The 25074-nt window shown below is 29.0% G+C and overlaps 1 protein-coding gene across 1 annotated transcript in view; it reads right to left on the reverse strand.

Annotated features, from left to right (window-relative positions):
• Window positions 1-9171: 9171 nt before the first annotated feature.
• LOC129958682 (uncharacterized) overlaps window positions 9172-25074 on the reverse strand; it is a 37105-nt gene continuing 21202 nt past the window's right edge. Inside the window, exon 3 of the mRNA XM_056071324.1 lies at window positions 9172-14511. Within this exon, the coding sequence (XP_055927299.1) occupies window positions 11794-14460 (2667 nt within the window). The 5' untranslated portion in view covers window positions 14461-14511 and the 3' untranslated portion in view covers window positions 9172-11793. The remainder of the gene's footprint in view (window positions 14512-25074) is intronic.

A 25074-nucleotide genomic window follows, 5' to 3' on the forward strand; every position in this document is an offset into this window, starting at 1 on the left:
CCTGCTAGGAGAGCGCCGATGAGGAATATGTTTTTCTTCTCTGTTTTTTGCTTTTTTACTGAGGCGGATGGCTTGTGAAAGGTTGGGGAATGCTCTGATAAGTTCTTTAGGCAGTCGAGGGATTCTTTTAATTCTTGGAGGTTTGGTAAAACGCTGCCGAAGTTGGGGGTAGATGCTGCTCTAGAGGGAGCTGGCTTCGAGCTTTCTTAGGGTTTGGATGTGATGCAACTTGTGCGCAGGAGATCCTGGTGTGGTTGATGGGATTTATTTGTTTTCTTGGAATAGCTGGGCATGCTTTCCATGCGGCTGGGTGTCCAAGGGACTTGCAGTTAATACAGGTGGTGTTGCTAGTTTTTCTTGGATGAGGCATTCTCTAGTTGGGTGGCTTCCGTCAAACTTAATACATATGGGCTTGGCATGACAGTTTCTGGCTGAGTGATGAAATCTGGAACAGTTGTAGCAGATCATGGCTGTGGGTCTATTTCTGTAGGAGTCGATTCTCTTTGGAAGTTGACACTGAATATCTTTTGGTGATAGGGAGTCATTTTTACTTCAGTTAGGAACATCGGGAGGAGGGTCTTTAATCTGTAATTTTTCATCTGGCTTATTCTAGTTATTATTAAATTCTTCTGTTCGAGTTCAATTTTAATTTCGTTGGGACTTGCGTTGATAAGGAACCTTTTAACACTACTTTTAGGGGCCTTTCTTCTGGTGCTTCATTTAGCATGTATTTTTGTTTTTTGATGCCGAGGAATTTAATTATTTCTATTTTTGCTTCCTCGTTTGGTGGGAGCTGGATTATGATCTGACCTTAGGAGTATTTGTTATTGGTTTTTGGATGCTAACGGACTATTTCCTGTAGTATTAGGGTGTAGTTTTTCTTGGAAATTAGGCTAAATGTAGCTGGTTTCTTGATATGGGGCTCTGTAGTATCCATTTCTTTTGTATTTAGTGCAGCGTATGGATTTTCGGTACTAATTTTGAAAACTTTGTTTATACTGTTTTTTTTTTTTTTGTGTGTTTTTTTTTTTTTTTGTTTTTTTGCAGCTTGCTTTGGAGATACTGCATTAAAGGCATGGGTGTCTACTGGTTTGTCATTAAAGTTTCTTCAAAAGATGGCGTTGTACTTCTAACTGAATCCGGTGATGAGCTGTCGCACCTTTGAGAGAATTTACTAAAGAGAGTGCTAATGATGGTGTCCGGGGTTTCTATCCCTTTGGTGCAGCTGGTTTCTGGATTTACACTGTCTGCCCAATTTATCGTGGAGGTGACTGGCTTTGGACCATCGATGTGGTATGAGGTAATTCCATTTGAAGCTATTTCCACTCTAGGTAGTAATTCCTTCGGGAGATGTTCTTTGCATTCTAGACATGTTCCTAGTAAAGTCAACATTTGTTCCCCGCAAGCGGGGCAGATAATTTTATCAATGCTTTACTGCGAAGAGCTTATCTTACGTTCATCATCTGTGACGATCAGAGCTCAATAATAGTGGGAACGTCAATACACGAGATCATCTATAAATAAATGGTTTTATTTTTGGTAACCCTGTGAAAAGAAGCAACTCCCCTTTCTGCTTTTACACCTATATTTCCTAGTTACGTTTCTTTATTTTACCCTTTAGTTAGCTTAATAAGAAATTTATTTCTTAACTATTGTAGTTGTTTTATTTACTGTAATCCATTTTGCCTAGTTTTTTTTGAAATGTTAATCTGCGAAGTAAACACTGAAAAATTATTTTGAATATAAAGTTGTAATAATGGCTCTGTACGATTACAGTTTAAAGACAAAGAGTTCATTAGTAATTTTCAGTATCAATTCATTTATTATATCAGTTAGAGATAAATGTATTTTTAATAAACATTACAAGTTTAAAAGTTGGATCACATTTTTTTTGCTATAAAATGTCAGAATTTTAATTTACTTTCTGATATACTTACAAATTATTTTAAAGTATTTGAAGAAGAGCCCAAAGATGATGTTAAAAAATCTGTGAAAGATGGCCTTTTGAGTGTAATGCAATATGGTGCAGATTATTTTTCTTTTACATTTTGTATGTGAACAATTGCATCTAAAAGAATGCTAACACATTTTACTGAGATGTTGACGTTTTGCACATTTTTATATGATTTAGCAACTAAAGCTTATTAGTTTATCTGATTAAAAGTGTGAGAAACAACTGATTAAATCATAAAAAAGTATTGCAATTCATCCTCCCCACCAATTTTGAAATAAATATTGACAAGTTTTATCTAAACACTACGCTGTAAATAAATATGAAAAAATTTATCTAATCTTCATTATGTTTTGCACTTAGCAGGTTTTTAATAATAATAATACAGTTATAAGAATTAAAAGAGGTTGATGACAGTTATGAAATTTAACCCTTCAACCGGCTGGAACGTAGAAAGTCGCTCCAACGTGTCTCTTGAAAACAGGCTGGAACGTAGGAAGTTGCTTTCCGAAAACTGCTTTAACCCGGCTGGAACGTAGGAAGTTGCTTTCCGCAAACTGCTATTAACCCGGCTCCAACGTAGAAAGTCGTCAATGCTTTCCTCCTTAAATGCAATAAACGGGGTGGGTCATCTGCTTGTTAAGGTCATTTTGTGGTTTTCGCTGACAGTTAGAATTTGGGTGGAATCTCTAATTAGAGAAATGAACTCCCGAGAAGAGGAAACAACGTTCTTCGTAAAAATTCCCGATTGCAGGATCGATTGGTGATATGAGCTGTATACTTCATTCCTGATTTGAATATTTCATTATTTCGCCACAAATTTAATATCCAAATGAAAACTATTATACTTATTAAAGGTAGGGAATCCCTCATATTTACATGTCATAATCATGTATAACAGTTAATGATTGTGATTAGTTCGCAAAAAAGTACGTTTGAACTATACTTTTATTAAAATGCAGTAAAATATAAAAAAAAAAATCCTTATATAAAATTTTTAAATTTATTTTCATCCCGATTATTAAGCGAGACAAATATTTATTTATAAATGTAATATTAACTATTGCTTGAGCTTTGTATATAGATTTTGGCCAAGCATTTAATACGTAATGAAAGGCAAATTTGAAAATTTTTTGGATCTAATTATTTATTTTTTACTGTTTAGAGTGAGTTTTTAGTAATTTTTAATTATTTTTATAGACGTTTTTATTTAAAGTATCTTGATAAATGTAGTTACTATTATTCTTTTTTACTGCTTAATATTATTTTTTTATTTCATTATTTAAATACAAGCGTTCTTTACTTCTTTTTGCAAATCATATTTGTCTTTCTTTTTTTGGGGGGGAGGGGGGCTCAGGTAGGAAAAAAAAACCGCTTCTTTTATAAATATAAAAAATATTTTTTTAGAAATTATATCTTTAAAATAAATAATTATATTTTTAATATATATTTAAAATCTCTATAAAAAATCAAATCACACTCAAATGGGAGGAAGATTTGTATCTTGTGACGAGCTGCGAAAAGCGTATATGGAAAAAATTACTCAGTAATAATAAGGACTATTAAAAAAAAGTTTAGCATATGAAAGAAAGAAAATATATTTAATAAATGGAAAACATTTATTTATATTCAACAAAATTCGGTGATGAGTATGATATTGCTTTGAAGAATAGAATTAATAAATGTATCTGTAGAATTATAATTAAATAAATGCATTAAAGGCTGATACGATTTCTAACTGTTTGAACGTATCGAGTGTCTCAAAATGGGTTATATAGAACATGTGCCAGGCAGATTGTACAATAGAAGTACTTTTAATACGAATCTCGCATTGACAGGGAGGATATTTTCCCTTGCTAGGCATTCAGCAAGACAAGAATGAATTCTTGGAAAGATGTTCTGAGTAGTTCTTTTAATCTTTACCATTTTTGAAATTTATGAGTCTTGGATGTAAAAGATTAATTCATCACCCCTGAAAGCGCTGTTCTTTTTATGAAATTAACGTGGGTATTATGGCAATAATATATGAGAAGTTTTTAAGCTTTGCTCTTTAATCAGTTTTAGATTTTATGTCAAACAAAATGTGTGATCTACTATTTTTGATTTTCATATCCATTAAAGTTTTCTTTTCATAGAACATTTAAAGACGTACTTCTTAATATATTTAATAATAATTAATGACTAAAAAGTAAAATAAAAAAATTCGATTTCTCTGCTCACTAATACAAGGCAAATGGATTTTCTTACTAAATTTGTTTATATTCTGGTTGAAATTCGGCTATTGATCAGATACTACTGAATATTGTTTCCAATAGAAAAATTGCTTCATTTAGTAAATTTATTTCTAATGCACCTCCTAAGGCCAATCCTAATAGCAATTTTCAAAAATGAGCTAAAAATGTTTCACCAATGCTTGATTTTGCACTTGAACTTTATCTAAAATATAACTAAATTTTTAACAAAAGCATACCACTGAAACATACTCAACATTAAATAATTAGTTGGATCATATCTTGATATCAACAATGGAAAAAAATTAGGCTGAAATGATAGAAGCAACAATGAAGACAATTTAATTTCACTTCCATCATGAAATATATTGATGTAAAATATACTTAAATTGATAAATTAATATACAAATGTCAAATTAATTAATTTACTTTCCTTCGAATTACCACGGTAAAATTTTAATTAAAATTTTTATTATGCTTTAAAAATCATTAATTTACAAAGATATTAGCTTTTGCATTTTCTAAAAGCTATTTGTGAATATTATTTTTGCTTTGATAAGAAATGGTTACAGATGCTAAGCAGATTTTAACATCATGAGAACCCGATGAGTCATCTGTGACTAGACCACCAATAACTCGCTGCTTTACCACACCAACATGATTCTCCGACCCAGTCTTTGCTAATTAATTCTATGACGTAAAAAATTCAAGCTTCTCTATATTTTTTATATATATAAAATAACTTATACATATATTATTTCTGATTTAGCACAACCTTCTTAATATGTAATGTCATTATTAAGCCACATTTCTCCCATCCAATTTTTGTGACCGGAGGATAAGATCCTTTAAATGAAGAACTCTGCCCTTCCTCTACAAACTGGCAAAATTATTACAGATTCATTAATATCTATAATTTGTTTTATTTTAATTAATGTGCCAAAATTTGTAGCAAGTATTTTTATTGTATTATTGAAATAAAAACCTTATTTTTCACTTACGGGTTTTAAACATTGCTGAAGTTATGATTACTTACTCTAGATTGTTTTTCTTTTATTTTATTGTGCATCCATCTTTTGAAATTCACATGCAGTGAAATACCTTCTAAATATTTCCAATGAAATTCGTTTGAATTGTTCAGAAATGAAGAGCATGCAAGCAACGGCCTGAAAGGGTAATTCTTAATTGTTGGTCACATGCAGCTAAGTCTCGTTTTTATCTATGACATAATTTACGAATTTTCATAAAAAATCATAATGTTGTAACTTAATAAAAGGGGTACAATTGAAATTTTGATTACATTGATGGAGTAAGATGAAGGAAAGATTCTTCGCAATATTTGTCAGCAGAGAAATGCATGGATTTATGAAAATATTTCTGCACTGACTATGAGTCATTTTTACCAAGATTAGGAACGATATAAGAAATTGACATTCAAAATATTCACTTATTAAAAATATGAATGAAAGGATGATTTTTATCAGATATAAGCCTCGTGAGTAAATGGATACATTAATATGTTTTTTTTTAAAATTTTAGTATTAAAATTAACTTAAGATAATAAGTCAAAAATATTCAAGTTAATAATATTTTCATCAACATATTATCAATAAAATATTCACCTACTATATATTGACAAAAGATTGTTTTATTATTTTCAGAACTTAAAAAAAATGGAATGAAAAACAAAAACCAAATAATACAAATTTTTATTTACAATTTTCAATAACAGGTTTATATCCGAAATGAATGTAGTATTTTTAAATTATTAATAATAAATTTTTATAATTTATTTTAATCAGAGAACTATATATTCATCCATTATATATATAATATGCGAGTAAAATGCTTACAACTAAAAATTAGAAAAAAAAACTTAATTAAAATTCGCTGAATGTCAGTAAAAAGAATGTATTATATTCGTAATGCAATTTGATGAATGATAATTCCTTTTAAATAATTTATTAAAAAATTTTCCTATTACTAATAAAAATTTATAAAATCATATTGAGGAATTTTTTAAAAATTTATTTTTGAACAAATTCTATTTTCTGTAAATATTGCAGATTAAAAGACAAGTTCTTAGTTCTCAGAGCGAAAACCAACTTCTTAGTTGAAAAACCGCATGGCAATTGCCCTGCGTCGACAGATTTATTACTTGATTGATCAGTCAGTACTATTCAAAATCCCCGGTGTTTAGTGGGTGGTGATGGTACGGGAAAGATTACCACCTGTTGTTAATGGTCAGGGGAAAGTAAAAACCTACCAGGCCGGTTTACGAACGTTCTGCCAATTTCTTATCTAGTAAATTGTATTCAACCTTTATTTTGACTGCGGCCGTTTTAAGAACATTCTTAAGCTAGACAGTCGGCGCTCGATGGGTTAATATTTTTCTAACACAGCTGAATTTATTAAAATATTGACTAATTAGAAAATGAATGCAAAATTACCTAATATAGATTTAAGGAATATCATTAAGCTTAAGCAGCCTCCACCTTATGTAAAAGTTTAATTTCTTGGTAGATTCTTAAACTAGTTAGATGGTAAGGAGGGGGATAAATTGAATAATTGGTGGGTATTTAAAAGAAATATATACAAGCCTTGAATATAATTAGTCTCTATGTTTTTTTTCAGAAATAGCCATTTACTGTAAAGATCAGTTTAGTTTAGATTTTATTTTACCAAGAAAATTTCAAATAGATAATTTAGAAAGTAAATTAGCTCCATATCACCAAATATTTAGAAAAAATTATCATGGGGGAGATAATGATATGCATTCTATTAAAACTAGGTATTTCTACCCAAACGTTTGGTCAATTCTTAATTACAAATAATGACTTGCACAATTTGGGTGATGTAGATAGTGAAAATGCAATTATTTCATCTTGGCCAGGCATTCAAATTAGTGAAAAGAATATAGAACTAACAAAAGTTTTAGACAGTAACCTATATAGTTGTTGGATATCATGTGCTTCTAACTAAAACAAAATTTTAACATGACACTTTTATAAGTAATATAACAGAAAGTAAGGCAATTGAAATTGATAAAAACTGTGGCTTTATTTTTAAATTATATAAATCATAGCTTCTTTAATCCCAAATGCAGTTAACACTATTGTGCACAACTACATTAAATTTTGATTTTGAACTTTATTTTATTACCTCTGAAAAACCACACCATATTGCTGCAAAACAATCTTCAAATTATTTAGTCTCGATATTTATTTGATCTTTATTGTGCTAATAAATATATTGCTGTAAACTATTTAAAATGTTGCTTTGGTCATCTACAAATATATTTTAAAAATATTTAATGAATGTAAAGGGGGGAAAAAAAAGACAAGAATTGCTTACAATAACAAAAGACAAGAATTACTTAAAAAGTAATTCTTGTCTGTAAAAATACTAGAACATAATTAAAAGGATTTCATTTCACTTAATATTATTCATTTTCCAACTTATTAAATTAACTTTAAAACTGCAATAAGAGAATTAAAATTCTCAATAGTTTCATATAAATAATAGTTCATTTTTTTATGCCTTTCTTTTAAGTAGACATTTTATGATTAATTCTGTATGCAATGTTTACCTTTTGTATTTTAATTTTTTGCTTTGAATTTAAATTTTAAGCATTGTATAATATAAACTGAGTATGTAATGTCATTAATCAGCAGATAATCCAACCGATACATAATACACTTTTGTCGGCTTTGTATTTATTGAGAAAAGGGGATACTGACAACAGAAACAACATATAAATCATAGCTTCTTTAATCCCAAATGCAGTTAACACTATTGTGCACAACTACATTAAATTTTGAATTTAAATTTTAAGCATTGTATAATATAAACTGAGTATGTAATGTCATTAATCAGCAGATAATCCAACCGATACATAATACACTTTTGTCGGCTTTGTATTTATTGAGAAAAGGGGATACTGACAACAGAAACAACATATATCATTATGGTTTATAGTAAAATCGTTAAGTGGAAAATTATATTGGAAGCTTGCTTAGCTTTATGAAGCAAATTCGATTATATAATGTTTTCACCTATGCATTTATTTTTTAGTTATTCATATGATATGCGAACTAATAAGTCTTCAAACAATTTGGTTTCAAAACACAAGAAAAATTGGTGTTTGCATAGATATCTTTATTTTAAAATTGAATTATATCCTGCTTTGTTTTGTATCTTGCAAGGTGAAGACAAAAAATAGGTTTCTATAATTTATCTTGAGTGTTTTATCAGAAAAGTATATCTTGGTTTTTAATTGATTTTAAATTTTTAATCATAAATTGTTTAAATAGATATATTATATTCATATATCTTGTCAAAAACTATGTACATAAAATAAAAAATACAAATATTTTAACACTAATTTTTAGATGATTATTTTAAATAAAAATTTAAATTTATAAGAAATATTATAAACTTATAATTTTCATTAATTTTTTATAACAGTGGATATCCTATAAAAGGCAGTGGTTGTTTATATAGAGCCAAGTTTCCATCTAATAAATTGCATAATTCTGCAAAAATACGGACGCATGGAATAGCAAGGGATTGACAAATTTTCTATTTACAGTCATTTTAACTTCTTAAAATGAATCATTTTGAATAATCAATGAATATAATTTTAATATGCAAACTTGCAAATATTATATATATATATAAACGTTTAGTGATAAGAACGGGAGCAAAAGCAAATTTCCAATTAGACAGACCAAGTAACTGTCTAGAACCATGGGCAAGTCAAGTTAAATAATGTTATTAGTTTAGCTGTCAAATAAATTGTTAAAAAATACACTCTATAAATTGAAAAAAAAAAGTATATTAACAATAGTTAAGTATTATAAACAAAATTGGTTTTTAACTGTTTCTTTATTTGTTATTACAATATTTATAAACAACAAGCTTCTGCTTGAACAATTATTACATATATATATGAACACATATTACAAATGTGATAATAATGCAATCATTAGAAATAAAGGATAATAGCAGATACATTTTCATAAGGTTAATACAATAAAAAAGTAACCTGAAATATGTCATAACATTTTAATCTTACACTTTATTTCCATGCAGCATTTTAATGAAACACTTTACTAATAAATTAACCATCATTTGAAAATACCTGCCAAAAATAAAAAGATTGTTACATATAATCTAGGTTAAACATTATTTTATTTTTTACAACATATTTCAGGCCACTTAGGAAACAAAAGAAAAGTTTCTTTATATTTGCATCAAATTGAATAATTTCTGTGTACAATGAAAATCAGAAAAGTCTTTGAAATCCTTTTGAGTGAATATAGAATTGTATTAGGCATTAAAATAATAACAAGACATTTCCAATTGTTTTCAAAAAATGTCCTGCTAATTAGAGAATTAAGAGGCAATATTGTTGATACATACCATGATTTAATTTTTCAAAAAGTATCTAAATTAAAAATAATAATAATAATAATAATCCTACCTGGGTTTCTTCGGGGAAACATAGTGAATTTCATTAAATGCACATTTGGCTCAATTAACATAATACATTTTTAAATATACACTTTTTTAAAACTTTGGATTTTCAAATACTAATTTTCCCCAAATTGAAACTGTTTCCCAAAATTAAATATAAAAATTATAATAAGGCCTGTTTACGGAAAATCCAACAAAGGATTTAAATATATTTTTTATTATCTAACTTAATAAGGAATATTATAAACTTATAGATTTCATTGATTTTTTATAACAGTGGATATTCTGTAAAAGACACTGGTTGTTTATAAACAGCCAGATTTCCATCTAATAAACCCACATAATTCTGAAAAAATACAGACACATGGACTAGCAAGGGTTTGGAAAACTTTCTATTTACAGTGATTTTAACTTCTTAAAATTAACCATTTTGATAAATAAAAATATAATTTTAATATGCAAAACTGCAAAAAAACTTTTAGCTGCAAGAATGGGAGCAAAAGTGAATTACCAATTAGACAGACCAGGTAACCATAGGCAGGTCAATTTAAATAATGTTATTAGTCTAGCTGCCAAATAAATTGTTAAAAAATACACTCTATATATTGAAAAAAAAAAAAAAAGTATAATATTAACACTAGTCAAGTATTATAAAGAAAATCAGTTCTTAACTGTTCCATTATTTGTTATTACAATATTCATAAACAACAAGCTTCTGGTTAAACAATATTGTGTAGAAATAGGATATAATGCAATCATTAGAAATAAATGATAATAGCAGATACATTTTCATAAGGTTAATATAATAAAAAAGTAACCTGAAATATGTCATAACATTTTAATTTAACACTTTATTTCCAGGCAGCATTTTAATGAAACACTTTACTAATAATAAATTAACAATCATTTGAAAATACCTGCCAACAATAAAAAGATTGTTACATATAATCTAGGTTAAACATTATTTTATTTTTTACAACATATTTCAGGCCACTTAGGACACAGAAGAAAAGTTCCTTCGTATTTTCATGAAATTGAATCATTTCCGTATACAATGAAAATCAGAAAAGTCTTTGAAATCCTTTCGAGTGAATATAGAATTCTATTAGGCATTAAAATAATAAGACATTTCCAATTGTTTTCAAAAATTGTCCTGCTAATTAGAGAATTAGGAGGCAATATCGTAGATAAATAGCATGATTTAATTTTTCAAATGGTATTAAAATTATTTTTTTTAAATAATTCCTAATTGGGTTTTTGGGGGGAAACATTAATGTGAATTTCATTAAAAGCACATTTCTCTCAATTAATATAAAACATTTTTAAATATACACTTCTTTAAAACTTTGGATTTTCAAATACTAATTTTCCCAAAATTGAAACTGTTTCCTGAAATTAAATATAATAGAAAAATTATAAATAAGGCCCATGTAAAGAAAATTCAGCAAACGATTGAAATATATATATTTTTTTTTATAAAAATCCAAATTTATAAGAAATATTATAAACTGTGGTTGTTATATACAATGGTGGTTTATATACAGACAAGTTTTCACGTAATAAACCTTACACAATTCTGCACAAATACAGACACATGGACTAAAACAAGGGATTGGAAAATTTTCTATTTACAGTGATTTTAACTTTTCAAAATTAATCATTTGGAATAATGAATATATATAATTTTAACAAGCAAAACTGAAAAAAAAAAAAAAAAAAAAACTTTTAGTTGTAAGAATTAAAATAAACAAGATTAGATATACATTCTTCACTTAATACTAGCAAGTTTATTAGAAGGACTAATGATATTGGAAAATCATGATTGGCATCAAATCAGCATTCATAAACCAAAGCAACTAACTTCACTTTTTGATTGTTTTTTCTATTTTAACATTGAAATATTTGATATAATCCTAATACTTATATCCTTTATTTTGTAGTACTTTTCTTCAACAATGCGGATCGAAACTATTCAATGCAAAACTTTTACTGGCAATAAACTGAAAATGTTTCTATTTATTTCAGAAACCAATTTACTTTGGCAAGATAATAGCACAAATATGATGAACATGAAACAATGAATGTGAGATTATATATATATATATGTTTTCAAAATGTTATCATAAAGTATCATTACGACTGCTGATCTGCTCCAGAGCATTCCTCTGAATATGAAACACAACTCTTTTTTTCAAAATCAGAATCAGAATCATCAGCATCATCAATGACAAAAAAATTATCATTTGCTGCATTACAGCCTTTATTTTCACTGGCATCATCAAAATGCACTATAATCGGAGGAGTTTCTCTACTTAAAGTTGGTGAATTATACTCATTTGCTGCACGAAGACTTAAATTTTCACTGGCATTATTAACATGCTCCATTCCCAAAGGAATTTCTCTACTTAATGATGGTGGATTGCACTTACTTGCTGCTTCAAAGCTTAAATTTTCAGTGGTATTATCAATATGTTCCATATGCAGAGGAATTTCTTTACTTAATGTTGGTGGATTGCACTCATTTTCTGCACTAAAGATTTTATTTTCACTAGCATCATCATTAGGCTTCATATTTTGAGAAATTTCTCTATCTAGGGACAGTGGATTACACTCAGGACTCGCATCGTATGTAACTTCCTTCAACGCATTTCTTGTATCTGTGTTCTTATTATTGTCAGTTAACTGAAATGGAATACAATCCGTTTCTGTTACTGCAGTCTGATGACATTTTACTGGCAAGTGATATTGCACACTTTCACATTGTTTAGAACTTACATAGGATGATGCATCATTATCATCATTTTGCATTGTTTCAGTCTCAATGTCTTGCTGGCTGTCAAAGATAAGTGGCTGCTTTCCAGTATGATTTTCTTTACCATCATCATTTAAATCCTGAAGTTTTTCACCCATCTTTAATGAAATTTTAGACATTTGGGTATGATCAAACTCCTTTTCACTATGACATTCATTATAATGATTACAGTTAGGTTGTTGAGACTTTTCATGGTCAATTTTATTCTGTTGAGCAAGTTTTCTGGCTAAATAAGCAGCTATTTCATTTCTGTCTGCCAGAACTAAGGGGTACTTTATATTTATCAAAAGTTTGCGTATTAGTTTATGGACTATATTCCTATCTTCGACAGTTATATGATCATTTTCATTATTCCGATTATTATACCACATCTTCCTTCTTGTTACTTGTTCATCCAATTTGCCCTGATCTCTAGCAATATTTTCAAGCCTCTTTTTAATGAATGATTCACATTTAAACATGTGCTTTATAAATCCCCAGATCACACGTTTAAATCCTTTTTGACTTAGACTTGAGAACTGACTGAGTCTTGTCTCCTTATATAACTCGTCTAAGTCTACGTTTAATCCAGCTACCGAGTAAGCTTGTTGAGCAATACTTTTCAAAAAATCTTGACCATAATGAACTTTGAAGGATTTACGTCGTATCAGTTCGCGGATTTCAGGAGTTTGTGATATAACAACAAAACATTCTTTTATTCCATATTTTTTTCTTAGATCATAGTAAATTTTTTTCTCCATTACAGCTTTCCCAGGGTTAGTCATATAACTTCTTTTATGGCGCATCCTATACCTTTCCAACATTCTTCTTCTATCTATTTTTAAAAATTTAGGATCTATTCGATTATTCAAATGGAGTTGAGAAGTTTTGGTTTGAGAAATTGATTCGTTCTTTATCATACTTCCATGATTCATGCGATCAGTATCTCTTCTTTTCTCTGTTTTTTTTCTTTCTTGATTTGAATCACTTATAGCTTGCACAGCTGTATTTTGGTTATTCCTTTTAGGACGCTTAACAGCTGTATTTTGGTTATTCCTTTTAGGACGCTTAACAGCTGTATTTTGGTTATTCCTTTTAGGACGCTTAACAGCTGTATTTTGGTTATTCCTTTTAGGACGCTTAACAGCTGTATTTTGGTTATTCCTTTTAGGACGCTTAACCTGCTTTTTCAAAATGTCCCTTTGCGCTTCCACAGTTTCAACAATGTTTTCTGCATTTCTTTTTAAAATTTCAGCTGATTGATTATTTCTATTATTCAAATGGAGTGGAGAAGTTGATTTGCATTTTGCCATATCATCTTGTGCTTTCACAGTTTCAACTATGTCTTCTGTATTTCTTTTTAAAATTTCAGCTGATTGATTACTTCTATTATTCAAATGGAGTGGAGAAGTTGATTTGCATTTTGCCATATCTTCTTGCGCTTTCACAGTTTCAACAATGTTTTCTGTATTTCTTTTAAAAAATTTAGCTGGTCGCCTGCTTCTATTATACAAACGGGGTGGAAAAGTTGATTTGCATTTTCCCATATCTTCTTCGATTTCTGGAACATAACGGTTTAAATGCTCACGAATATCCATTTTTTCTATAATTAATCCCTTCTTCCAACTCGCCTCTTCTTCTGTATCTTCTTCTGTATTTACTGAAAGAAATGGTATTTCTTTAACTATTACAATATCTGGACCTGTTCCATAATATGTTAATTTTCTGGCAATGCGAACTGGATTGATTCCAACATTATGCTCATTTTGCTTTCCTGAAGCCTGTGAGCCTTGAAATTCTCCATTCAAATCAAAAGGTCTATTACATTCTGTTATTTTCTGAGAAGATGATTTGATGACAGCTGCATCATATTCACTAGACTTCAAGCGTTCAAGTATTACTGAACACTTTTTTATGTTAAATTTTTCCAAAAGTTGATCATCAGATAATTTGTCAGATACTCCTACTTTTGAAAGAGTTTCATTCTTTGTGCCACAGCCTGAATTCATATTGAAAGAAAATGATTTATGTCTTGTATCAGATCAGATCCATACAGTACCCTGCATAAGAAATATATATTAAATTAGTTTGAAACATACAAAAATAAACAAATAAGACCTACTATGAGAATAAAAAAGGTCACAGTAAAAATAAATGTTAAGAAAAGGAAAAGAATATTGTACAGATTTCTGTAAATAACAGTATTGTGCATACTTACTCAATCCAATGGTTTGAATCGGATATTGAGTAGAACGGTATGTATCATAAAACTATTAACCACATTTAGTTTATATTTGTTTTGTTCCATATCATAGTTACCATTTTTTTTTTTTTTTTTTTAGTAAGGAAATTTTTCTAGAAAAGACAATTAGTGAAAGAAATCCAGCAATAAAATATAAAATTAAAGGGAAAAAAAAAAACTGATATACGCTAAGAAGAAAGGTAAATAACAACTAAGAGCTCATAGCAAATTCATTATTAAACAGATATTATAATTGGTAAATCCTCATTTGTGTTATAATAATCAGAAATTATACTATATGCTAGTATTTTGTATAGCATAAATTTAAACTACTTAGTTCTGAGCTCTATATGTCGAATTTTAGATTATAGCACCAATCAATGAAATATATTTTTTCCAGTTAAGAAAGAAGATTCAGAACCAACAACATAAATGCTACTAGATCTATACAACCCTGTGACAAATGGGCCCAAGAAAGGATCATTACAAAATATTAATTTTACAGGTTAATGACAGTATTTTTAGCACAACTCATTTTTTTCTTCTTTTTTCTATCTGCTTTCCACACTTTTTCACTTACGCTTTCAAGCATCAGTTCAGTTTCATTTTTTTTTTAAACCTTGCCTACATTCTGAAAAACATTTCACCAATAATTTTGGGAAAAAATACATGGTATTACTGCATTTCTTCGATAACCAGTGCTTGATCAAAGCTATTTTTCAAAAACAATTCTGATTCAGCATATTCCTCTTGGGTTGAGTAGTAAAGTCTACCTTAATAATATTTTCCATTTCCCATTTAAAATATTGTTATGGAGTTTGAATTCAACTTTCATACAAAAACTTGCATGAATTTTCAACTCCTATCCTGTCGTAAAGCCCTCTTCTATATGCTGTGACCAAAGAGTGCTACTCTTTTCATTTTAAAATCTTCCTCATAAAAGCAGAATTAAAAAAAAAAAAAAAAAAAAAATCTTGTTTTTTATAATGGTGGTTGAAAAGTAAAAAATCTTATTAGCCAGTTTTTGAAATTTGGATACTAGAAATACAATAGTACCAGAACTGTATATATACAGGTGTCCAATAAAAGTAAACAAACTATTAATACTCTACAAATTGCAGTTAAGGCATATACGTCAAATAATAACATTTCCTTAAAGAAGGTGAAAAATTGTATAAAAACACCAGCGTTTATAAGGGCTGATAGTAAATAGTTCAAAAAAAAAAAAAAAAAAAAAATCTTTATATATCCCCAAAACTGAAAAAGGATCAATTAATAAAATTTTTCTTTTGCATTCGTCTAAACACACACAAAGTTTACATGTTTATTTTTAAATTTAGAGGAACTTACCATAAACTTAGATAGAAATATTTACTTCAGAAATGCAAATTTATTCAATGCAGAAAAACTGTCATATGCAAATATTAGTCTAGTAGTACGTTGTCAAATCATCACGACTTTAAAGGAATTTGCTGATCACTCATAATGCGATTCACTTCGATTGATCGACAGTTACAACTTCAAAATGAAATAAGGGGAAGAAAAACTGAATGTTTAATATATTCCATAGAATGCCAAACAAACAAATAAAAAATTCTTTGCTTGTAATTGCCTGGTTCCTAAAAGAATAAGATATTTCAGTAACAAGGAACAGTTGAAAAGCTGACGAATTATCCTATATATAATCATAATGCTGGGTTAGTTGTAGAGGAATACAAACATTTTCTGAATTCCCAATATCCTTCAAGAAAGTATGTATTCAGAATGGTTAAACAATAATAAACTACATGATTTTTACTTCCTCAAAGAAGAATGAGGCACAATATAAATGATACAGAAATAGGCATTTTGGCTTATTTTTCATGCTGGAGTACAAATACTCAGTTAAGAACTCAATAACTCCAAAACAGATAGTGCAGAGAGTATTTTAACTTAACAACTGGGATTCCAGTCTATGAACTATTATAACAATTACAAAAACAAATACATAATCAATATCTAGAATTTTTCAATTAGGCACTCCTTCAGATAAAATCAAAACCTTCTTTTCTGAGAAATATAATTTGAACAAACAAATTACACTTCTCAAAAAGTACCCTATTAACACAAAACATTGTACGATATATTCACAACATTGTTCAATATTCTAAATACTGGCCAATATTATGAAGATATTGTAACAATGCTGTGGGGTATTTTGTGATAATAAGGTTGCATTAATTTTCAAAACCATCATGCTTAGAATGTTAAAAATCCATTCATCATATAAGAGGTTCATCATTAGTGGTAATTTTCTGTTACTGCATGGTGCAACATCTTTAGAAGCTCATTGGTAAATCTCATTTTGAACAACAATATACTGGATGGTAACCAATATATTCAGTTAATTTTGATTGGCATTATATCAAAACTAAGGAGTGAATTGCCTCTGGCAGTGCACACTCTGCAGATCTTTAACGATAAGTTCAAAAAGCCTATATTTATATTATAAGTGATGAAATGGATGGTACATACACTAGTAATGTTAAAAGCCGGCAACTTTGTATAGATGTCGAAGAATATGTTATTTTTTGAGTCTGGCCTTTTACTAATTTCTTCTAATACATTTTATCCCAGAAAACTACAATGGATAATTCGGTCAAAGACCAGTTAAGCTATGGAAAAATGATCTAAGTCAGTAAATTTGCCTTTTAATAATTGTAAAACTAAGATAGAAGAATGAATCTTTGTGGCTTTTTAGACGAGTGTAAGAAAAACATTTTACTAATTGGCAACTTTATGCTACAGAAAAAAAATTTAATTTTTGTAACTTTGTTATCACCCTATACAAATAGCAAAGTATTTTCATACATTTAAGTGTCTTATTTGATGAAACTTTGCAATTGGAAGCATATGTCTATTTGCAGTAGATAAGGAAATAAATGCATGTACTTCTTTTTTGAGATATTTTATATATTATATATATTTTACAGGCCACATTCATTTGTAGTAAAATTCTCAATTGTTAAAACTTTATTAATATTTCATTAACATTTATAAAAGTAAAGTTGAAAAATATGAGCAATTTAACAAAAAGTTTCTGAAGTTTTAGCTGATAAATATTGTCAGAAGATTACAAGTGTGATTTCAATGCTTTAGACTCATTGCTGTATTTTTTTTACCAAGTGAGCAATTACATTTATTTTCATGGAAATGTAAATATTAGTTTTTTGTATTATATAGCAGAAAACAGGAAATTAATGAAAAACATGCCTCAGTATTAAATTTTTTTAATAATTAATTCAATACCATCGAAAATTTATAATTTGCCTAGGGATTTACAAAAATGACAACCATTTTTGGAATTAATTTAAAATAGCATATATTTCCATATAAAAGCTAAGAATTTTTGGAACTTTTCCTAAAGCTAAACTACAGGGATTGGCTTATATACAAATCTGCTAATCTCACAAAAATTTAACTACATTTCATTTCTGGGCACGAGCAATAAATTGCTAAATACAGCATTTTTTTATTTCTACTGTTTATATTTCTTACGTTAAAAAATAATAATAATTTTAAATGCAATAAGTTATTCTTTTTGTAAAAATGAGTCATTTTATTTTGCGATTGTTTATTATTACTAGTTTATTATGTCAGATGGAGGATTTATGAAGAAATGTCAAACTGAAATATTGACATTAGAAATGTTTGCAAATACAAATCCTGTTATTTGGAATTTGCTGCATCAAAATTCCTGCTCCTGCTCATCTTTCAAAGAAAAAATAAAATGGCAAAGAAAATAAGACAAGCACAAATGTAACAAATTGTATGTAAGGCAATAAATGAATGGAGAAATAATGTCTTAGCTTCAGATAGTTACCAGATTACCAGAGCTAAACCAGTTATTAGCACTGATAAGTAATATTTTACTATATAGAGACCTGATTGGAAAATCTTAATATATATAAATTACGTGTCACGTTGTTTGTCCGCGATGGACTCCTAAACTACTTAACCGATTTTAATCAAATTTGCACACCGTGTGCAGTTTGATCTAACTTAAAAGATAGGATAGCCCTTTTTTTGAATTTTTAATTATAATTTTAATTATTAATTAAAAACTAACTTTCCCGCCAAAAAAATCTTGAAATCGCCAAATGAGTACGACTTCAATTTTTTTTCCCAACAGTCATGAGGCTAGGCTTAAGATTTTTCGGCTGATTATTTGAAACGATTCTATTTATTTTCTTAATGTTTGATGCATTTAAAATGAAACATTGTTAATGAATCGATCTTTCAGATTCATTCTGAAGTACTTTTGAATTAAAATAAAACAGAATAAAGGAAATTAAAAATTTCTAATCTGCATAGCGTTACCCCAACTGGCGTAGAAAAAATCACGCATTTGCGTTCCGTAACTGGCGTTGAAAATTCACGCATGCGCATTGTATTATCATTGCTTACATTTCAACGGAAGCGGACTCGATTTAAATTATTTTTAGGTTCGTTGCATGTTTTTGTAATTAAATTGTATTTAAGTTAGTTATATATTTTTTGTATACGCTTATAGTTTTAAGTACATCATTTTTTAAGTAGTTTTTTTAACCTGTTTTCAACCGATTATTTTAAACGATTCGTTTTATTTTCTTAGTGTTTGATGCATTTAAAATTAAACATTGTTAATTAATCGTTCTGGTCATGATGAATCTGAGAATATTTTGTTGACAAATTCTTGAAATATTACATAAATTAGGAAAGATATTCTTTAGTGCCCATAAAGTTTAAACGCTCAGTGACTCTTTTCAGTAATCATATTACAAAAAAATACTTTGTTTCAGTAAAAAATATTATTATATTAATTACAGATTAATCCTTTCCACTTTAATTTATAGTATAAATTCTACGGGAACTAACAGAAAATTAGAGAGATACATATTACGTTGTGACTGAAGGCGTTTATAATATTATGAGTGAATTATATATCAAAATTTGAAGTTTTAAAATATTTTGATGAAGAAGTTATTAAAGTAGGAATTGCATAAAATATTTAATTATTAAAATTTTAACGAACATTAAGATGGGCGAACCGGCTGGTCGCCAAAGGCGGCTAGTAATATATATGTTTCATCTGTCTGGCAATATTTCTGCCCAATAGTGACATATTAGAAAAATGGTGGACTTTTTTTTTTTAATTTCTATTTCAACTTATATACACGCATCGAAATTTCGGTATATTTTAGAGAGGAGAACATTATCAGCTTATACATGGAATGGTTTATATTCAGAAATACAGGCATACATTATCAGAATAATGGAAGCATCACAAATGAATACAAAGAAGGCTTATTAATGAGGCATAGGGCCATTTATGTCATATATTGTAGCTCGGATTTGCCCGGGAATCAAATCATACAAATGCTAAATAGTGCCTAGAGGAATACTGTACAATTCTTCATAGATAAATTGTGAAAATTCCGGAAGAGATTTCAGTGGAGGATATCAATTCTGGATTGAATGCTATAAGATAGATCTAACGATGCCGTTATATTGAGGCTTAGGGACTGCACAAGACAAAGTAAATAAATTGCATTATCCTAGTGTTCATCAAACCACGATTGGGCAAATTCTGCTGCAAGAATAGAAACATTATTACCATGGAAAATTTCATCTCTTGCAGGAATTAAAATTTGCATCACAGGTTGGGCTCGGGCAGCTAAACCTTCTCTACACTTCTCAATGATCCTTCCCGTCAGGGTTACAATAATAGGCCAGTAGGAAATCGTGATCATACGTTTGTGCAGGCGCTCTCCAAATGTCTACTGAGTGTTTGTCAGGAGGATACTATAGTTCGCCAACGAATTCTGAGACGACCACATTTCGACGACTCCATCTCATTAAGGGGTGAGACGTATAGCATTTCCGGTATTCCCTTTGACCTTGGATTTCCCCTATTAGATACTAGTAAATGTAAATATCTCCTTTCACCCCTATTTTGACGAATTAAACCCACCCTAATGCATGCGCAGAGGGTTTTACAATCCGTTGCTGAACCATGCACACCAAATTTCTTTGTTTATGGCGGTCCTTATATAAACAGGTTTTGGTAGGGAAGATTAATTTCAAATGGAAGGGATCGGACAGATGTCTGAGGGTTATTTTTTTTTTCTTGGTTTGAAGCAATAAAAAAAGTTGTAGATCATTCTAGAAATGGTAAATGTTGTTCAGTTGAAAGATTTGATTCAAAGTCGTTAGTTCACCATTTTGACCTGTTCGTTTCATGTTCGCAAACGAATGAATGGGAGATTGCGAGTCTACTCTTTCGTTCATTGCGTGTGACTCTACATTACTGATCAAACTGGTATTTTCCGGTTCTATTGAGTACAGATGGTAACCATAATCGGGGGAGAAGGTACAAGACGCATGCGCAATTATTTTTCTATATTTTCGGAAGTTCTTTGTGATTGAAGTGTGTGTGTAGTATTTCATGAACATCAGGCCGATGAATACATACCCTATGATCCATCCTACTCATTGCCCCGTCCGCATTTTCTTATTGGGTTACTGAGCGAAAGCGGATTTGTGGTCTTGATTGTTTTCAATTATTCAGTTACTTTAGATCCTTTTGAAGACAAGGGATTTTTTTTTATTAATAAAACCTAAATTTTTACTCAATAAATAAAAATTTTTTTAACAGTGGCTTTGCTTGATTATTGGTGATTCCAGATAAATTTTTATGGCGAGGCTCGTAAAAAATTGTTTACTCATCATCTGCTATTATTTATATAAATACTTCATTTTCTGAGACACTGAATTCCTATTTATAATACCACAAATTGGCTTTAAAATATGTTATAATTTAAAATGAAAAAATAATTTTGTGTTTATTGGCATTTTTATTTAACACAGTTAAAAAAAGACTTAGCTATAGGAATCTGTAATTTTATTTTGTGCTATTGTTTCTTTGAGTTTTTTTCCATCGAGTATAAGAGAAGAATAGTATTTGCGTGCTTAATAATTATAATATCTGTGAGTGGGGGCCCCCTGTTAATTTGGCAATGTAGCCACTCTTATGTGCTTTTTTTTTTCCTTCATGTCAAGGTGCGTAGTAAGAAACTGCTGCAAAAATTTAAGTACTTTTTAAGCACATTAGCCCCAAAAATTATGTACCTTTGCATGAGTATGCATACGTACACTGCGTATTTTCTAAGCATAGTATTTTTTTTTTTATAATAATGCATAGTTTTTATTGAAAAAAATTCTTAAAAATTAATTTTAATTGCTTACTTTATATATTTTAATATTTATTTCTGTATTTGCACAACATCTTCTAATTTAAAATTATGCCTTTTTGGATTTGACAAAAGCATAGAAATTATCATAAAAATAAAAGAAAAATTTAATACCAAAGAAATTAAGTATTATAAGGCTTTTATAAGATTAACTATAAAGATCTGCAAGCTTTTTTCAACTTTTCTTAAAAATAAAATAAAATTGATACAACATTTCGGAAAAGTGATGTAAAAGTTCAGCACGACCACAAATTTTGTATTTGATTTTTATATAAGCAACAACAATTAAGGCTGGAATGGAAAAAGTAAATTTCTCCCTGCGCTGTCTCATTCTACTAAGTAATTTTATTTGCAATCATATAAAGCTAAGAACAAAGCATTCCTATGACTATCATCATACGACTAGCAAAAATGCCGTGAAATTGATGATAGAGCAATGCCATGTTCTAAATAAGCATCCCTGGTATGCGGTCGAAAGTATCCAAAAAGCGAATTTGGGTTTTAGCTGCATTCTTCCCAATCGATTAAAACAAATAATTGACTCAAAACAACACTTATAGTCACAAAATTACATCCCAAATTTGATATATTTAAGCCGCAACATTTTTAAATTATCGCGTTTACGTATTTCGGAAAATACAGATCGACACGCGGTGAACCCCTGGTTGGATTTGGTTCAAATTTTGACAGATGTTTATACAATAGATATTAAATCTGTGTACCAAATTTGAAATATTTAGCGCTCTACGTTTTGTAGTTATCATACTAACTTATATTCGAACAGTTGGACAGACAAACAGGTTTCCTCTAAAAGGGTGTTGCTAAAAAGTTGACCTACAAGTTTGGTGGTGTGAAGACCGTATACCAAATTTCAAGCATTTAGCTCAAAGTGTTTTTGTGTTATCCTTGTCACAAACAAACATTTTCCGAAAATGAGTTTTCGAATTCAAAGAGGTATGAAACGTGGAGATTCATTAAAATCTCGAGTACGATTTTTTGGACGATTGCAATATTTTCTCTAAATTTTGTATACGAGACAGTAAAAATGCCAACTGAAGCATTTTTTTGAAAAAAAAGTCTTTCTTGAAGCCAGCGTGAGACAATACATCGAACTGCTTCAAAATTTAACAAAACTTATCACATGAAAAATTTTATTCAATAAACATGTTTACATTTTTTTTTTATGTTTAAATAAAAGCATTCAGCAACCCCCCCCCCCTTTACAACAATTTTAACAGCTGCAGAATAATGGAATTCAACGATTCGAAAAAGCAATATCATTTTGAATTACATTATAATAAAAAACATAGTTATAAACTGTGTCCAAAATTAATTTCTCAGAAGTTATTTTTTTTTAAAAAATTACATTCAACCAAACAAAATTAATATTTAAAAGCTATTCTTTTTTAAATTTGAAAACAGTGTTAAAATAATTTTTAGACGATAATATACTTTGATCTTATGATGAAAACACATTGAAATTAAACTTCGAATTAAAAGTTAAGAGACATCCGTTCTTAGTATGCCTCCAATGCAAAAAAATAAATTTCCGAATTTCATGCTCATAACTTCAATGGCTTTATGAAGGGTGTTGCTCAAGACAAGACTTTATAAAGAGAGATTTCATCGAGGAAAACATTTCTATAAAAGTTATAAAAAAATCGTTATAAAATGATAGAATCTAAATCCTGAAAAAAAATTGTAAAAAACATATTTTTTTTATTCCTTTAAAAATATTTTAGTATTAGATCCAGCAATTTCTTTTTTTCTTAATTAGAAAAAATTTAGCAAGATTAGTCCAACAAATACAAATGGATGGGGGCATCCAAAAAATAGCGAGAAAGATATCATGATCATTGAAAATTTAAGGCTTCAAGTTAAAATTTGAACATACTAGATTTTGCGCGATTTACTAACATAATTAATTTCAATCCAATATAGTACAGTTTGAATACATGTAGTAGGTCATTCAAGTGATTGCTCAAAAGCGACATATTAATGAGAATGATGATCGAATATGTTAGTGTTTTTAAAGCAGCTTTTCCCAAGTTCGATATATCGTATCAAATTCATCCTGCTATTTTCATATTTTCCGTCTATCGGACATTATCGCATATTCTGCTTTAACAACATATAAAAGTTTAAATATAAACTTACCGAACATAATTTAAATAAATTCTTTAACATCTAAAACATTAAAAATTGAAATGTTTTTCGATTCGCATAGTACGCATTTTGTACTGCCCCTTCCAGATAACTATTCCAATATTTTTATAAATGACAATGCATATTGTTGAAGGAAAAAAAAAAAATCACTAAGCGTTATCTTAAAACGTGCAGGAACCCCTGAAATACTTCTTCGAATTCTTCCCTTTTGTTGGTTTTCTTTTTTGATACATCCGATAAACAAACCTTTACAAGATAATGATTTCGAATTATCATATTCAACTTATCGAGGAACAAAACAAAACCAAAAGCTTTCTTCGTCTTCACGAGAAAATTAAGCACTTTTAAGGTGTTTAAAAATGGTTTTCAAATTTAAGCACTTTTCATGACGCAACGTACCCTGATGATAAATATACATTTTTATAGATATTTTAACATTTCAATGTTTATAAAAAGACAATTTGTAAATTGTGTGATACAAAAATGATTCAAAACACTGAAGGCAGACCCCACTCACAGATAATTGAAGGCAGGAATTGAAGCTAGTAATGGATTTTTCGAAATTTAAATTAGATTTTTAATGGAATAAAATAAATCAACATTTTAAAATCTTACTCAATAGCTTCGGGTATATTATTCCACACAACTATTCTATACCACTTTAGAATTCAAATAATATTATAAAACACCATAAATTTTTTAATGACATAATTTATCAAATGATATACCAAAAGCTCCATAATTTACAAGTAAATTTTGTGTTTTCTTAGAGATAAAACTGCATACCAAGTTTCATTCATCTTACTCTTCTCTTTTTTGTAGTTATAAAGTATGCAGAAAGGGAGTCAGAAAAAATTTCGATAGTTATTTTTATTTATTGCGGGTGAGGATTTGATAAAGTATAAAATGAAGAGATCCCTTAAACTCTTGAATAAGTTGAATTG

This window comes from Argiope bruennichi, chromosome X1 (assembly GCF_947563725.1).
Source record: "Argiope bruennichi chromosome X1, qqArgBrue1.1, whole genome shotgun sequence".
Taxonomy (NCBI): Eukaryota; Metazoa; Arthropoda; class Arachnida; order Araneae; family Araneidae; genus Argiope; species Argiope bruennichi.